Genomic DNA, 19,064 nt, shown 5'->3' with positions numbered 1-19,064 from the left:
AATATGTAAAATTAATCAACTCAACAGGAAAGAATAAAAATCAAAGTTAAAAGAAACTTCTTGGTCTTTGAGTACTTTATTTGAATTTGTGAATTTAAGAAACATATGTTATATATTTATGTACACAGGGAATAACAAAAGTTAAATGTTCTATTGAAAAGACAACTGTGACTGGCAATATTGAGTGATTGTCATTTTATAATATTTCTTTTACACTGAAATGCCTTAACATGAAAAGACAAAAATAGGAATGGTTATGCTAACAAATGCACTTTGTTTTCCATGCCTCTAAATCTCCTTAGGAGCAAGAACTCCATATACAGGTTGTCCAAAAGATATTCAAATAATTTTATGAAATAAACAAACTTGCAGCCTTACTCAGATTTAAAAAAGAAGTTGGTTTTCATTCATGTGGAAAAACCAAAAACAGAGCAAATGTGCATGCAAAGATAAATAAAAACACTGGCTGCTTCTCAGTAAAGGTGACAGTCTTGTCTTTCACACTAATTTATGTACGGTATAATAAGTAACCACTAAATGTAGTAGCAGGGGGAAATTTGGCTGGAATTGTTCCTTTTACAAGGTGCAACCACACTTCCTGCCCATAATTTAATTCTAATAAGGCATCCCCAGTCAAAACCCTGTCACAGCATATCTCACTGTTAATACTTTCAGACTCAAATGCAAGCTTGTCTACTCCATCAACCACTAAAAATCCAGAGATATGAGCACTAAATGACTCAATGGTATACTTAAAAACATACACCCCAAGATAAGGGATTCTGAATTTTCCAGTTCTTGGAGTATATGAGGCTCCATAGTTGACATCCAAGTTATTAAATAAGATAGGACCAGGTGTAGTCATTCCATATGTATGAGATGCAAAAAATGCCACCATCGGTGCGTATCTGTAAGATCCTTTGGAAAAATCTGTTAGCGGAAAAAAATGGAAAGAGTTAATTTTCATGTTTTGATCTTGTTCTGTTTATATCGTTATCATTTTATCTCGGTTACAGAAAGCGTTAGTAGAAGAAAAAAGGTCATTCATCAGACTTAACAAGGGCGTATGTGTCTGGGTGTGTTTGTCCCTTTTCTTGCCTGAGCTACCCGAAATTGCTTAGCCTCTCTGAGACTGTTTCTCCATTTAGATCAGGGTAGAATGGTGGTAGTAACACTCAATACCTTCCTCATAGAAATGCCTCAGAGATTAATTTGCATGTTGCTTTGATCTCTCCAGAGATGAAGGAATTCAAAGCACTCTGATTATTATGGTATGTCAGAATGTTTTAAAGCCTCTTGCATGAATTAAAGCTGATATGATGCAGAAACAATTTTTGCAGCACCTTGTCAAACAGTTTCTAGAGGCTAAAACAGAAACCCAATGAAATTGTATGCACTATCGAGAAGGAGACAAAAGCGGTCTTCTATGTAATTAATGCCAAATGTACTTACAAAGGCTGAGATTTAAAAACAGACTAAAAAACTTACTCTTTATTATGCAGCGCACTATTAAGAAAAGCCTGATCTGCAACATACTTTTTTGCTGTCATTTTAAAGAGAATATATTTTAATCCCTGCACACATTTTCTTGTATAAAAATCAGAAATGGTACATTCTGGAAGTAAATCTATAGCAACCAATACTTACGAAAGTAAATGGGCAAAAAGGCACCTTTGTTCTACTCAATACATCTGAGCATGTTGTAACAGCCCTTAGCCAGTCAAAATGACACTATGAACTTGACCTTCATAGAAGACATACTGCTGTTCACTTATTATGGCTTCATTTAAAGGATCAGATCTGATATGAATCAAAGATGTATTCTTTAACAACTTGTTTGAGGAGAAAAAGTTTATACTAGTTCGACATATATATATGTATTTTCTTTTAAGATGCACTAGGAAAAAAATAAGTGGGGGGGGGAATTTTCACTAAACTGCCTCTATTCTACCAATATTGACAATTTCAACTTGTGTATATCAATGAGTTTACCCGACAAAATCATGTATGTTATTCACTTAATTTGAGAAGTAAAAGGAATTAATCCTCAAGTGAGTCCAGATTAAGCAGGTCTAAACATTCATTCGTAAACAGTTCAAAAAATGTTTTTATGACATTGAGCAAATCCAAGGACGCGTGTACTTTCTTACCTGGAGCTAAAGCATTTTCTTCCACCACCTTGACAGTACAGTTGTCACCAGTAAAAGGATGTCGGCAAGCACAGATAAAGCTAGTTCTTCCATTTATACATGTGCCCCCATTCTGGCATGGGGACCTACTACAGTCTGAATACTCCTCTGTTACTGAAAAAGAATCAAGATAAAAGAGGGTAAAAGTGACCTGTTTTCCTGTTGATCTCAAATCATAGTTTGCAGCAGAATTAGAATTAAGGAAAATGCATTCCCAGGCCCAGGACACCCACCAATGTAATCATGGGACTTCATGCAAATCTCTGAACTACCTGAGCGGCTTCTTCTGAAGCCCTTTCCTGCTTTTTGGAAGTGGGACTAATTCTGTGATTCACTGCATTTATGTGTGGTAAATATTAAGATTTTGGTCAACTGTAGAACAGATAGATTATCTGGACACACAATCATGTATATTTGGAACCAGTACATGACAAAAGTAATATTTCAAATCATTGGAGAAAAAAAAGTCTATTCAATAAATGGTGCTAAGCTAGTTGGATATCCATAAAAATATAAATTCCATGTGTGTAAAAATACTAAATGTGAAAAAAACATATATGATTGCATTACAATCAAATAAAAGGAATATCTTTGTTGAGCTTTAAAATTTTGGAAAGCTCTTTCAACACAAACAAAATAAACAAAACCCAGAGGCCATAAAAGAAAAATCCTGACATTTGACCACCTAAGAATTAAAACTCATTTGCAATGAAAACCACCCATTATTGAATTTCAAAGTGCCAGATTAAGAGAAACTATTTTTTTTTAACAGCTACAACAAGGTAATGACTAATTATAGCAAATGAAAACTTCTGACTAATCCAAAAGAAAAAGTATGTAAACCTGTAAAAATAGTGAAAAGTGGGCAAATAATATGAACTGGCAAATCATTGAACAAAAACTACAAAAGCTCATTAAAATTTTCAAAACTTATTCAACCTCACTACTAATTAAGGAATAACAAATTACCACCAACAACATTTTATCAGGTGGCAACATTTAAAAACAAAATAATCATGCAATATGAAGGAAAATGGGCATTCTCATACAATGTTGGTTAGAGCTTATATCGTTGGAACCTTCGAATAGGAGGACAATTTGACCATATTTGACAGAATTAAAAAGGTTCTTTCGCTTTGGAGTCAGAAATTTCTCCTGGCCAGAATATATATTCCAGATACCCTTGCATATGTATACAAAGATAATTATTCAAGAAAGTTCTTTATGATATTACTTGCACTAGTGAAAAATTGTAGGACACCTACATGACCATTGATGAGGGACTTATTAAATGAATTTATAGTATCTTTTCATCAAGGAATATTAGACAGCAGTAAAAGAGTGGGGTAAATCCCCAATATGTTTGATTTGCTGAAGACGGCAAGTTTCAGTTCACTTATTAGGTATAGAATAATTTCAGTTATTTAGGAAGCCTCAAATTGTGAATATGGTTATTAACATAATTCATAATTATTTGGAGAGAAAAGGTTGGAAGAATACACTACTAGCCACAGTTACCACTATGGCTCCACCTAGTGGAAATAATGTAAACAGTTTACAATTCACTCATTTCCAATCATGGTCACTGATGATTTTTAAATTTAGGGTTATTTGTTTTAACATTTGTCTCAAGAGTGAGATCTAAAAATATTTTAAATAATTCTACCTCATATTTAATAATTCGAATTCATATAAAATGTGACCAAACTGCATGCCTGTATAATTAGAATTAAAAAACTTTTTTTGAAGTGTAGTTGATTTACAGTGTTATGTTATTAGTTTCAGGTGTACAATATAATGATGCAATATTTTAACAAACTACTCCATTTAAAGTTATGATAAAATATTGACTATATTCCTATTTTGAGAAAAATATTTAATGGATCAGTGTCAAGTACAGAGCCTTGTAACATACAACCAAAGATTGGTTGGCACTGATTTGTCAGTTGAAACTATTTGAATTTCATTATGCAACCAGCTACAAATCTACTTTTGTATATCATCTGACTCATATTTTTTTTACTTTATTACTAAAATACTTTAAAAATGGTTAGCTACCTTTATAATAAGTTCCTGTACATATTTGTGCTCAATAGGCAATTTCTTCTTGAATTAACAGTAAAAATCAGACTCCAATAAAGCATCATTTTCTTTTTGACATCTTTCCTCATCCCTTTTGATAGAATTAATTGTATGCATTCTCTTATTTGTTGTCTGATGCTCTGAAGTGCTGTTGAATTTATCATACCCTACTGTAATTGCTCACTTGTCCTTACTTCCAATGAGTGTGGGCTTTTGTGAGGTGAGGGCTCAGGTCCTCCCATTTCTTAAACTTTGTGTCACTATTGACTAGCACAGTGCCTGACATATAGAAGTGCTAAATTGCCTTTCTAAAGATGAATGAACAAATAAATGGAAGATGGAGTAGATGACCTCATCCTTAATCTAATACTCTTATCTCTTCATCACATGTTCTAAAACATCATGTAGAGTTCGATGCTATGATGTCACTGGCATGTTTTTCTAGAGACGTAGAATTATTTCAAGCAAACTTTCCACAACTTCTACCTTGGGCTTCCATGACCTCTTAAACTCCTTCCAGTCCATTTATTTTCTTTGTTGGAGGTCGTACAATTAGTTAAGTTCTGCCAACTCAACATTCTACTATCTTGTGCAAAGAGCATAACTAATCTGTTAATATTCATTTCTCTGCTCTGAACATGACTAAAATTCTTTTACCACTGTCTTGGAATGTTTCATAAGTCTCAATTTGTTCTGATCTTTGATTTCTGTGCCCTAATACGTGCTCAAGTTACACTTTTCTATTAATCCTACTTCCATATTTCATAAATATTCATGTTAAATTTGAACTGACTGAAGAGCTTCTTACATTTTCAAAGCACTGTCTTTGCCAGTATTTACCATTCTTTATTTTAATTACTTGCTTAATGTCTGAACTCCATGAGAAGAGGGATTGTGTTGAATTTACCACTCTGTCCATTCAACCTTTCTTGGCGCTCATTCAGCACTTATTCAATAGGTATTCAATGAATAAAATGAAAGGGCACTTTATATTGATGTCTTCTATTTTTATTTATAGTAACCCTAACGTGTAATATATAATACGTTTTATGTAACATAAGTTTTTTCTTAATCACTTATTTAAATTATTTTTAAATTTGTAAAGCTTAGTTCTATTTTAGCATCAGTATTTTATTTTTTTATTTCTTCATTTAAATAGTAACGTTGTAGAGAGCAGATAACTCTGATCTCTGCTTAGGGCAGAATGAAGTTTGCAACAGGTTAGTGAGGAGACCTATCACTGCCTCTGGGTGAGTTTTGTCATACATAGAGGAAAACGTTATACAAATCCACCAGTATCTGCTCTAGATACTGTATCCACACAACATTAGAACTTTTCTTTATCTTTCATCCTGATGCCAATGCTCTCTAACATGTTTTCACCCTCATACCAATGGATACATTAATTTTCAATGCTATTCTGTTGCATCATTTGTCAAAATTATACCTATCAAATAATACTTATCCTTCCATTGCGCTAAAAATACTTCATATGTCCCTTTTCAACAACTTCTAGAAATGTGATCAGTTGTTTATATTAAATTTTCAAATTCATTGCTCTAATCACTCATATTCTGTTCATTGGTGTGTAGACAGATGGCAATATTGTCTCCAACCACCTTTACTACTTTTCCTTCAATTGTCAGTTTTAATTTTTGTTCTTTTTAAATCACATCTGTTGTTCTTGATATTGTTTCTGGAATCTTTTTTCTCAACCTTTCAAATATAATTTAAAGCTCATTTAATCATATCAGCAATCTTTACCAAATGAAGTAGCCCTGTCCCAGATGATTTATTATAACCCTTGTCATTAAACTATTTTCATTTATCTTAAGCCATGACCCAGAAAATTTAATGTTTTTTATTTGATGTTATCATGTTTTGCCTTTTTCTTATAATCTTCAATCAAAAGAAGTATGAAAAGTGGCAAATATATTGAAATATGCTCAACGTTAGTCATTAGGAAAATGCAAAATAAAATCACAATTAGATACAGTAATACACTTATTAAAATGGTAAAATAAACAAAATTGACAGTGCCAAGGGCTGACAAGGTTGCGGAGCAATTAGAATTCTCATACATTACTCATGGAAATAGCAAGTGATTGGCCTGTCCTTATAAAGTTAAAACTGTACTTATCTTACAACCAGGCTATGCTACTGGTACATATTAGCTCAAGAGAAATGAAAACATATGTGTACACAAAAACCTTTATGTGAATGTTTATAGCAGCTTTATTCAGAATCACCTCAAACTGAAAACAGCCAACATATCCTTCAACTACTAAATGGGTAAACAAACTGTAGTACAGCCATACACAATGGACTACTACTTGGTAATGAAGAGGAATATATGCAACAACATGGATGGATCTCAAACATATTATACTAAGTGAAAGAAGCCAGACTCAAAAGCTTACACACAGTGTATGATTTAATACACTTTGAAAATGTAAGGGAAGAAAACAGATCACTGGTTGCCAGTGGCTGGGAGTGGAGGTAGGGTTTGACTACAAAGTTACATAAGAGAATTTTGGGGGGTGATAGAACTGTGCTTCATCTTCATTGTTGTGGTGATTGCATGACTACACATCGTCCGAATTCATAGACCGCACATCAAAAACAGTGACTTGAACTCTATGTAAATTATACCATAAAAAAACAAATCTCTCCCCAATATTTTTACTTCTATTATTTTGTTTGCACAGGTCTCCTACATCACTATGTCTTCTTGTCTTTTTCTTTTTCTTAAAGACTTTGAGTTCAGAGAATCACGCACTTCACTTGTTCTGATGGTTCTGATTACTCCTCCCCCAACCCCCGTGCTCTCTTCAAATAAAGGAAATCTCCATGTTTCTGTCTTCAGTTCTTTTCTTTTTCTTTAGCTACCTAATTCACTTCTTTGCCCTCAGATATCACTTCTGTGCAATAATTTCCACTTTTTATCTACAAACCCTCTTTTGGTTCCAGACCTACATTTGTAAATGACTTCTGGACATTTCTATAGGGAGAAGAGATCTTTAAACTCATGTATCACAGAATAAACTTCTCTTCCTGTGTACAACTGTACTTCCTCCTTAACCTTCCTATTTCCATTAATGGAATGACCAACTTCCCATCACTGATGCTTTATTTAAACTTTGGTGTTATTCTTTATTCTAAGAGTTTGTATTTTCAATTAGCTGTTTTCTACGGAATATATATTCGCTTTTAACTAACATTCCTAGTTTCCATTTTGTTCCTTTCTCTATCACTATTTGAAGTCTTAATCTATTCAAGCCAGGGCTGCTGTAATAATTTTCTAACTGGTCTGTGGAAGAACTCAAAATAAATCTTAATAATACACATACGAGGTGATGTCATACTCCTGCTCAGAAATGTTTAATTGTTAACAATAGGATGAATTTAAACATACTTAACACAGTGTGTAAACGGTTGATTGAATAAATGCTCAGCCCAAAGCTACCTCTTCCATGAGATTTGTCCAAACATCCAGTTCTCAATAAGACACGAAACTCTTATGATAATGAACTCCTATAACATTCATTTAGTGCTTAGTATATGCTGTGGCATGTTTCTTTTCTTTCACATTCAAAACAGCTTTATAACAGCATAGTGTTCAAAAGCACATGGAAAACATTTTAAAACATAAAACATAACAACCAAATATCACATTACTCTATAGGTACATCTTCCACTGTCAACTTTTGTTACAACAAAATAACAAAGTTTCCATTATATCCCCAGTTGCCTGCAGAATTCACTATTTTTCCCACAGTTGAAGCCTATCCCACCATCTTATTTAATAATACTGCACTTGGCTCCCAACACACTCAGCACATCCCACAAAACTCTGCTTCTCTACCTTTCTCTGCTTTTTCTTTTATGCATAATATTTATCACCTTTTAACATACTATGTAATTTACATTTTTACTTATGTTTTTGTTCTCTATCCTTGCTAGAGTGTAAACTCCAAGAAGATAGAATTTTTTAAAAATGTTATGATGTATCCAAAGCATCTATAACAATACCTGATTTTATAGGCACAATATTTGTGCTGATGCCTCTCGAATCTAAATATCCATGAAAAATTTTAAATTTAATGCTTGCTTAGGATTATAAAGCTTAGAAAAAAGTTCTTAAAGGACTGTTGATTAACTATAAAAATTGATTTCCTTTTTTGTAAAAGTTAGATGTGTATTTTAATTCCTATATGACTCTGGCACAGTGACACACAATAACTTTCTTTCACTGATTTCTTTAGCTGTCCAGACACTATGTAATAATTTTTCTGGTAATTTGTTCGAGAGGTGAAGAGACTTGAGTTTTCATTAATCCAGAGTATCAACAAAGTGCCATGTGATATTTTCCCCTAAAACAATGATATTCAAAATAAACAGCTTTGAATAATTCAAATTAAATTTATAAGAAAATACTTATTATTTCCATTCAGATCCACTTTGAGGCTGTGTATAGTAAAACTGGCAATTACAACTTTTAGGGTATGTTTTTCAAATTTCATACGCAGTTAATATACGGCAGAGCTATTTTTTTATGCTGCAAGTTTTTTGTCAAGTTGCGGGTATCATGTCCACTCAGACTGCTGTTCCACATGGTCACAATCTGTGATTTAATAATCCCAGCACATTCTTTTTCATGCTTGATAATCAATACAGCACAAAATAATACTATCATGTACAATTTTGAACTTATAGTGTTGGCAGGGACTGGTAGAAAGACATCGATTCAGTGTATTTAATTACAGACCAGTTAATAATCAAATTTGGTGTCAAAACTTTGGTGTCAAAGAAACAGTCTGTTGTTGAGAAATAGCTCCCGTGATTCTTGTTAGAAAACGCATCCCAGCATATGCAGTGACCATTTCCTTTTTATTGTCAGACCATATGTCATAAATTTTGGTTCAGATGTGAGTGTCAGGTGCATGAGTTTCTGACTGTTCACCATAGGTACCATGGTCACTTTATTGCAAGACATGAAGCAGGGAAGGATTGTTAATTTTGTCAGCATCCTCTCTTCAACTGTCATCCTTCCATACAAAGGGGCATCCTCTGGAAAACTAGGGGAGTCTTTTCTTCTCCCAGGGAACAATGAACAAAAACTAGTTCATTTAATATTCTTTTCAATACTGATATGTTTTATTGACACAAACTGGGGAGGCTGTCCCCAGAAGACAGGTTTGCTAACCAACTCTGACACAAAGAATATCTTTAATATCATGAGCAGAAAAGAGTCAATATAACAGGCCAGAGACTGCTGCCTTTAGAAAGGCTGACTTGCAAGGATTTTCCCTTGATCTATGCCTGGGAACTTGGCTTGTCTCTATTCTCTAACTATTTAAAAAGTGTCTTTTGCAGTGCCCTGACTCTTCAGACAAGCTATATGGTTTATGCTGAACGTCCACTTTCCTTTTAGAGTATGGAGTTTTGGTATGTGCTCAACAGAGGGTACCTACGTGACCAGCCCTATTATGGAGTGAATGTTTGTGTCCCCCAAAAACTCATAGGTGGAATTCCTAACTCCCCAGGTGATGGTACTAGGAGGTGGAGCCTGTGGGAGGTATTTAGGTCATTTAGGTATTTAGGGTGGTGCCTTCACGAATAGGATTAGTGCCCTTTTAAAAGGGACCCCAGAGAACTCTCTCACTCCTTCCCTTTCTGCCATGTGAGAATAAAACAAGAAGTTGACAGTCTGCAATCCAGAAGAGGGCTCTCATCAGAACCTGACCATGCCAGCCTGATCTCAAAACTGTGAGAAGTGAATTTCTCTTGACTATAAGCCACTTTATCTATGGTACATTGTTATAGCAGTGTAAGCCCCAATAAAACCCTTGAGAGCTTAGTATCTGATGGTCTTCTCTGGGCAGAAAAATTGCACACATGTGACTGCATTTTTTGGTGACTGGAAAACAGAGCACATAGAAGTACACCCCCTCATGGGAGGGAGAGAGCATAAGAAAGCCTATGCATGGATTTCTCCAGACTCCGCCTGGGTCTTTCCCCCTTGCTGATCCTATCATCTATTATTTCACTATAATAATCCTTAGCTGTGTGTATAACTAAATGCTGAGTCCCATGAATGCTTCTAGCATAGCAAGCTTGTGTGTCATTTTGGATACCTTACAGAACACATTGTAAACTCAATTCAAGTAGCTATCCTTCAAAATTTAATTAGCTTATATTCAATATTTTGTATAGAAGTCAACTTATCCTGAGGTATATGTGAGAATGTTTATTTCTTATGATATGGAAAAGCATATAAAGAGCTGAAATACCTTGGAAAAAACTCTTGTTAACACTTCTGTGGATATTTTTTAGTGCTTGTCAGTACCCATGCATTTTTATACATTTAAGCCTTTATATTTTTAATCCTGTTCTTTTTGATTTATTATGTGGTAAGCATAAGCTCATTTATCAACATATGCTGATTTTAAAACACAGTGACATAAATTAAAGATGGAACAATGGAATACGATGAGCATTTAAATTACGTTGCTACATGGAAATAATTGCATATCAAATATTAAGTGAAAATTTTAGAGAAAATAAAATATAAACATCGAATATAGCTGAGAAAATTGTATCATATAATCCTAACTACCTCAATAATATACTGTATGAAAGTTGATTTCTTTGATTCTCAAACTTTGTAAGGTAGCTATGTTATTCTAATTTTATAAATGAGGAAAGTAAGTTTTAGAAAAATAAATGACTTTTACAAATAAACACATTGCTAGGCAGGACTTAAACTTTGTTTTCCTGATTCCAAGTTCAGTGCTTCTTAGTCATCACAACTGCCTCTGTGCTGTGTCATAAAATTTAGAAATGGTTTTAAAGTGATGTAAGACAGTAAAATATTCACTAGGTTCTTATTTTTTCTTTTAAATTGCTTATATTCACAGAAATGATAATTTTTAAAGTTGCATTTGGTATACTGCCAAATCTGTTACAGAATGTATTCTTTCTTTCTTTTTTTTTTCGTAGTCTTTCTTAAGAGTAGTTAAAGTGACAGTGATGAATAAAAGCAGTTTATTAAGGAGAGTTAATATACTTGGTAAATACTGGAGGAACGGTTAAAATAAAAAGTCAGTGGTCTCACGAGCAGAAGGCGCATCGTCAGCCATGCCGCTGACATTGTTACAACAATTCAATTCAGGATTCAGCTCCTCTTGCAAGGCAAGCAGCCCGACCTGCTCTGCGGGGACAAATCTGCCAATTGCTCCACAAACAAATCTTCAAAGAGGAAATAAAATCCTCTTGGTGTCTACTGGACTTTTGTTTAGAAACAAATCAAATATTTAGGGATTCAACCAGAACAGTTTATCAGAATTGGCCTGAGAGGAATCATAATTAGCATAAATGGATGTGGGAATGGCTCAGAAGAAAGTGATATGGAAGAGAACTCTGAATGTTACCTCCCACTGCATCAGCTCAGAGGAGATATGGTGAACAACTGATGCCAACTTTCAATGACAACTGCCCACTGGCCATTAACACAGAAAAGCTAAACTGAAAAGTAGCCTTTTTACTTCCTTCTGGTCAACGCAGAAACAAGTGGTAATGTTTGGATCCTCAAGAAAGCAAACTCCCTGGGAATATCTACGGAATATTCAGATATGGCCAGACTCTGAGATAGATATGATTCATCAAACACAAGCAGAAGGAAGAGAAAGGCAGGTGAATAGACTTCACAATCTACTTCAGTACAGTAGTTGAGCGGAGCCCTGAGTCCAACAGACCAGGAGTCAGGCTCCATCACGTACTAGTTGCATGACCTTAGGCAGGATCCCTTAGGCCATCTCTCTGAGGGTTAGTTTACTCACCTTCAAAATAAGAATAATGACGGCTACCTCACACATGTTAAATGAAAGAACATATGTAGTATAATTTGTACAGTACCTGGGATGTAGTAAGTGTTAATACATGGTGTCCAATATTACATCATTATAGTATTACTATTATTAGGCTTCAAAGGAGGTTATCAGTTATTAAAATTAAGATTAAACAGAAAGAGACTCACAGACATAGAAAACAAACTTATGGTTACCAAAGGGGAAAGGGGGAGGGAGGGGGGATAAATGAGGAGGTTGGGATTAACATATACACACTACTCTATATAAAACAGACAAACAGGGCTTCCCTGGTGGCGCAGTGGTTGAGAATCTGCCCGCTAATGCAGGGGACGCGGGTTCGAGCCCTGGTCTGGGAGGATCCCACATGCCGCGGAGCAACTGGGCCCGTGAGCCACAACTACTGAGCCTGCGTGTATGGAGCCTGTGCTCCACAACAGGAGAGGCCGTGATAGTGAGAGGCCCGCGCACCGCGATGAAGAGTGGCCCCCGCTTGCCACAACTAAAGAAAGCCCTCGCACAGAAATGAAGACCCAACACAGCAAAAATAACTGAATAAATTAATAAACTCCTACCCCCAACATCTTAAAAAAAACAAAATAAAAACCCAGACAAACAACAAGGACCTACTGTATAGCACAGGAAACTCTACTCAACATTTTGTAGTAACCTATAAGGGAAAAGAATCTAAAAAAGAATATATATGTATAACCATATAACTGAATCACTGTGCTGTACACCTGAAACTAACACTATATTATAAATCGACTATACTTCAATTTAGAAAAAGAAAAAAAAAGATTAAATTTTAAAAACTATGTTTCTGTGTTTTTTCTTTCTACAAACTGCATTTATTCTGCAAATGATAGTGGCTATAATCTGAATAATATTATTGTGAGATTTGTAAGATCGTGATAAATTACCTTCTGGTGTTAGGTAGGGGAGTAATGTGGCCAGACAGTATTTACAGTATCATAGCAAAGGCCGAAGGAAGCACAGCCAAATTTAACTAGTGTGTCCGTGTGTCTCACAGTTGGTATCAAAGGAAGTAGTTTATTTTGCAATTGGTTTATTCTTAGAGGAGAATTTAGCCTGAGTCCACTGGTTTCATCATCTTGCATAGGCTTTACCTGCTCAGCTGTTCAATGAATACCGTCAGTTTTATGACCCATAGAAGCAGAGCCGGCTTAAAGAGCACGCGTATCTACGCATATACTTGAAAGGGCCTCACACATTTTTGTTGCTGATCCTGCGGTACAGTGAATGTATCTGCCCCACATATGAAATTAGGCCAATATACCTTTATTGCCCTGATATCATTATGGGTTATCTTTACAAAGATAAAATAAAGAACTTTTAATTAATTATTAACTTGAGGCCTATAAAAATTCTACTTACAGTAAATAAAGGAACAAGAAACAATTAGATCAAGGCATCATTAAAAAGAGAATCAGTACTAAGTTAATTATTAGCCCATTAAGCCCAATATTGAGTCAACTTGATGTAAATGTCTCAATGCAATTTTTATAAGCTCCTAACATGCATTCTTTCTACTCTGAAAGTTTATTAGTTCTTATGTTCTACTGAGTCTCTTAACTCAATTAATTTTGAAGCTATTTAAATTTATACTTACTGTAGAGACACGGGTACTTTTTGGTTTAAGGAAAAAAGAATGACCCAGTTTGCCTGGTGTATGATCACATATCCTGCAGAGTTTAACTGAAACTCATTTGCAGTGTCCACAAGAGGACCAAGGATTAAAGTAGTTTGGAGAAAGAACAACTCAATATTTTTCCTAAAATGATTATTGTAAGAACATCTTGTACTGAAATGCTACTTTTCTCTTGGAAACATGTAAGCCTAAATAATTTGTTCTGTGATCCCACATGGTAAGATTAGTCCTCCTGGGTCAGATTAATTTGGAAGGAGTCATAAATAAATACAATAGCTTAAATAGTCAAGAGACAACTCAACTTTGTATTATTCTGTGATTTTTCGTATTCTCTGAACATTCAGAGATTAAACATGAAGGGTCATGTTAAGCTAGGATAATGATTACCCTTTTGTAATGAAAAAGCAATAAAATTCAAAATTCATCCAAATGAGTGTATATTTTAACAGCAGACTCATATGAGAGGTTCACTGTATTTCTTTTAATAAGAGTCCGTAGCTATTCTTTTCATTGTGGAAAGATTATTTAATATTACTCATATGCCAGACATCTTAATAAAACACTTCTTTCATACAGAGAGACTATTAAGTAGTTTATATGCACTACACTAAGTTCCTCTTTCCTCCCAAATGTATGCTTCTCTGGTGTTTACAACATCTGTCCATGGTACTTCTACCCTCTCATTTCCCAAATGCAAAACCGCAGAATATTCTAGATCTCTCCCCTCCCCAAGTGCTGTGTAGTGTATTCGGGCTGTGAAAAGCTCATGTTTTTTTTTTACAGCAATCCAGTCTGCAACATATTTCTACTAATGAGCTCAGAAAAATACCTACTGCAATCCCATCTCATAAAAGGAAGAAGCCGAGACCCAGAGAGGGGAATTACTCAAGGCTGCACAGAAACATACAGAAATAACTAGGACCAGAATCATGACTTGTTGTTCCTTAGACCATTAATTTTCCCACAATCTTTCTGTTTCTGTTGATATTACTTTCATGACACTATTCATACTCATCTCCTCTGATGCAACTACCTCTTCCTAAGATCTGGCTTTCACTGATCTTGCCAATAGTGTCCTAACTGGTATCTCTGATTTCTTCTTTGTAGTCATGCTACACACTACTGCTAGCTTCGTGCTTCTGAGACACAGTTCTCACCATACCCAATGCTCTGCTTGAAATTTTCAAAGACCGCTCTTTACAAAATCATGTCTACATGCCTTGAATGTATCTCCCCAAAATTTATATGTTGATATCGTAACTTCCAGAGTTGCTGAGATTAGGAGGTGGGGCCTTTGGAGGTGCTTAGGAGATAAGGATGGAGCCCTCATGAATGGGATTAGTGTTCCCAGAGCTCCCTCACCCCTTCTGCCATGTGAGGACACAGCATGCAATTACTGGAACCAAGTGAACCGGGAAGAGGACCCTCACCAGAATGTGACCATGTCGGCACCCTGATTTTGGACTTTCCAGTCTCTAAAACGTCCAGAAATGAATCTCTGTTGTTTCTAAGCTACCCAGTCTGGCGTTTTTTTAAAGCAGCCCAAAGGGACTAAGATACTTAGCTTGTCATTCAAGGCCTTCTGTGATCTGCCCAAACTGAATACCTGCTCACTGTACCTTCACTCAGCCAGACAGTCGTTCAACAGATATTCACTGAGTTCCTATTGCATGCTGACACTTCGCCAGGTAACACCAGAATGAATGGGATACAATCTGGTCTTACCCATCAGGGAGCTCATTGTCTAATAGCTTCCTTTAATTACACATGTAAAGAAAAATGTTCTACGAGGGCAAACTTGATTGTTTTATAGGGGTCTTGTCAGAAAAAAAGTTAAGAAATATGTAGAAAAATATTTACACTATAAACAGTTGTTTTGTATTGATGCCTGCTTTATATAGGATAAAATCAGCTTCAAATAATATATCAGGGATCTTTGAATTTCTTCACTATTTACTCAAGTTTAAGTAAGTGCTCTTTATATCTTATGGTCTTGCTAAACCATACAGACCTACTAAATACCGCTTAAATAGGAAAAGAGATCAAAAGTTATTTTTTAACAATAGCTTACCAGGAAGTAGAATGTTGTCTGTGTTTCTTTGGGTCCGGCCCATCAGGACAGTGGTCAGATTCACTGTTGGTTTTTTAAGTGTATTGGGTTTCTTCAGCAATGGTTTTATTTGCTTCTGTGACTTGACAATATTTGCAAGACTACCAGACAATGATTGATTTATATACCGAGTTAAATTAGATAGGGCAATTTGAGTTTTTATTTCAATCACTGATTCCACAAATTCTGTCAGACCTTTCTGAAGAAGCTGAGTATCTGGTACGGAACCTTTTATCTTGGGTATGGTAGCATTCAGTTCTGATATACTTGTAGAAGCATCATGACATATTGTTAAAGCTTCATAGAGAGTCTTGTTAAGTAAAGAGAAATTAATGGAAAGATGAATGGATTTTGCTTCCAGTGCTTTAAATCTGGAATTTAGTACCTGCAGTTGTAGAGCCTGGTCTCTCTCATTTGTAGCTACAAAGCCTTTTTTTAGTGAAACATAATAAGGTATGAGCGTCTTGGTCACTTTAGACTCAATACCTTGCAACCGAGTTTCAAAATTTTTGGAAATGTTTGTGGCTGAGAGTATTTTTTCCTCCAAATGACTCATAATTTGCTGGTATTTTATCACTTGGGAACTGGTTTCATTGATCATTTGAGAAATCTTTTGAAAGTTGGACAGACTTAGTTTTTCATCTTTAGGAATATATGCAAGGGCCTTGGCAACTTGCAGAACAAAGTTATATCTCTGATTGTCATTGACCAAAATCTCAATAGAATCATTCAAACGTTGGAATTGAGAAATAAATGTCAAAATAGTCTCCATATTTTGGGTACATTTGTGATGGACTTCAGGATTATACTTTGTTGTATCTAAAGTCTCTTTTAGCATGTAGTTATCGTGAATGAAGTCAATGGCATTGTTTATAATAGTTATCGTCTTATTTAGACCATCTTCCATTTCTAAGGCATGTTCATTGATACGTCTGTCTAAGGAATCCCCACGACTCTGTACTTCATTTCTAAGTAAGTTGTATCTTTTTGTAAGTTCTTTGATAAGCAAATTTAGACTGCTAACAGCAGTAATCAGATTTTCCACTTTTTTCTTTGTAGCTACTACTTCTTTTGGTTGCTCATATGTCATTGTCTCTCTAAAGGATGCTCCCTGCTCGAGCAAGGGTTGAAGAATCTCCATATCGTAAGTCAAATCATTTAGTTGCTCATTCATTTTATCCATCTTATTGTCCATTGGAAAGAGAACCTCAACCAATGTTTGGTTTAAAACTTGTAAATTCTCTTCGGTGTCCTTAATTTGAAATTTAAAATCATCTCTGCATTTGGATAACATGTGTTCACATTCCTCCCTGACAGATTCTTTCTCCATCTCCAAAGCAAGGGTGAGATTGTTAATCTTGCTATCTTGGGTGTGCAAATCATCGAACATATGCAGCAGCATCAAACCCTGCTTCTTTATAGTCTCATGTAGAGTAGACATGTATTCAGTGACGTTACTGCTAACTGATCCAGCGGCTGGAACACTCTTCTGATTTGATACTTGTTCAGTTGATAAAAGATGCTCCTGCACGTCCTTCATTTTAGAAAGGGTCTTGTTGAGGGATTCATGATACAGAATGCTCCTTGAGCGCTCCTGTTCTAGAGCACCTTCTAAATGAGTCTGCTTTGCTTCTAGTTCTTTAATAGGCTTCTCACATGTAAAAGTCATTTCTTGTCTTACATTCACAATGCGATTTTTTAGATCCAGTATATCAGTCGAAGTGGGCCTATTTTCTTGCATTAAAACAGACTTTTGCTGGACCGCTACTGAAACCACGGTTTCATTAACTTGTCGAATTATCTGTCTGGTGTTTTCAAGGTCCTCTGAGAGAGTTGATACAGTCTTGAAGAGCTGCACTATGGTCTCCTGCATGTCATTTTGAAAAATTTTAAATTGTTCTCTTACTATATCTTTCACCAGATCATTAATGCTTTTGGATTTTAGACCTGGAGAAAGAAATAATAAACAACAATAAATGATACATGATTTTAATAATGTAAACTTTAGATAGCTCTAAAAAGATAAAAGTTTGAGACTAAACATTAATGACATGAAATAATAAAAATATCTCTTGACTACATTTACTTATGAAATTTTTAAAAAATTACTAGAGTTCATATAAGGTGGTCACCCTCTTAACTGATAAGTCTGAGGGGAAAAAATCAGTTGCCGGGAACACGCTAGAATCATAGAATTAAAATTCTCTGGACAAAGGCATAAAGGAACTACTGCCGACTTCAGTTAATACACCCTTGTATGCAATGATTCTAGCCTTAGTCTTGTATAAAAATAAATGGTTTGGGGCTTTCTGCCTTAGTAAATAATACCTGATGTTAGCTCATGACTGTTTATTAGGTTTCTAGTACAGTTGACCCTTGAACAATGCAGGGAATGGAGTGCCGACCCTCTGCACAGCTAAAACTCCACATATAATTTATAGCTGGCCCTCCGTTATATCCAAGATTCCTCTGAATCCACAGTTCCACATCCTTAGATTCAACCAACCGACTGTGGATTGTGTAGCACTGTAGTATTTCATTGAAAAAAGTCTGCTTATGTAAGTGGACCCAGGAGGCTCAAACCTATGTTGATCAAGGGTCAACTGTAATTAGGTTTCAGAACTTGTGTTTCGAGCTTATAAAATTTAATATATTGGGCTTCCCTGGTGGCGCAGTGGTTGAGAGTCCGCCTGCCGATGCAGGGGACACGGGTTTGTGCCCCGGTCCGGGAAGATCCCACGTGCCGTGGAGCGGCTGGGCCCGTGAGCCACGGCCGCTGAGCCTGCGCGTCCGGAGCCTGTGCTCCGCAACGGGAGAGGCCACAGCGGTGAGGGGCCCGCGTACCGCAAGAAAAAACAAAAAATTTAATATATTGACTGCAGAGACGAAATTTAATGAGGTTCCCAGAGGAGGAACTATATGAAGTAATAATCACAAGACTGAACAATAGTTCATAATAACAATAAAATAAAAATAATGAGAGGTTTGAGGATCACAAAACTAAGTCAAATGAGAGAAATTTAAGATACACATTGACTCTCATAATATGACATTAATTTTTTTTTTTTTTTTTTTGCGGTACTCGGGACTTTCACTGCCGTGGCCTCTACATGTCTGTATTTTGTAAGCAAGTTTTAAAAAGT

General features: G+C 35.5%; 1 protein-coding gene across 1 annotated transcript in view; it reads right to left on the bottom strand.

The window, feature by feature from the left end:
• Positions 1–508: 508 nt before the first annotated feature.
• Positions 509–19,064, bottom strand: part of MMRN1 (multimerin 1) — a 64,336-nt gene continuing 45,780 nt past the window's right edge. The window contains exons 6-8 of the mRNA XM_065878078.1: positions 15,883–17,868; positions 2,151–2,297; positions 509–930 (exon numbers count right to left, since the gene is read on the bottom strand). Coding sequence (XP_065734150.1) covers positions 509–930; positions 2,151–2,297; positions 15,883–17,868 — 2,555 coding nt within the window. The remainder of the gene's footprint in view (positions 931–2,150; positions 2,298–15,882; positions 17,869–19,064) is intronic.

Source organism: Phocoena phocoena, chromosome 5, assembly GCF_963924675.1.
Source record: "Phocoena phocoena chromosome 5, mPhoPho1.1, whole genome shotgun sequence".
In the NCBI taxonomy this organism is placed as follows: Eukaryota; Metazoa; Chordata; class Mammalia; order Artiodactyla; family Phocoenidae; genus Phocoena; species Phocoena phocoena.
This window is presented reverse-complemented; position numbering and strand designations above follow the sequence as displayed.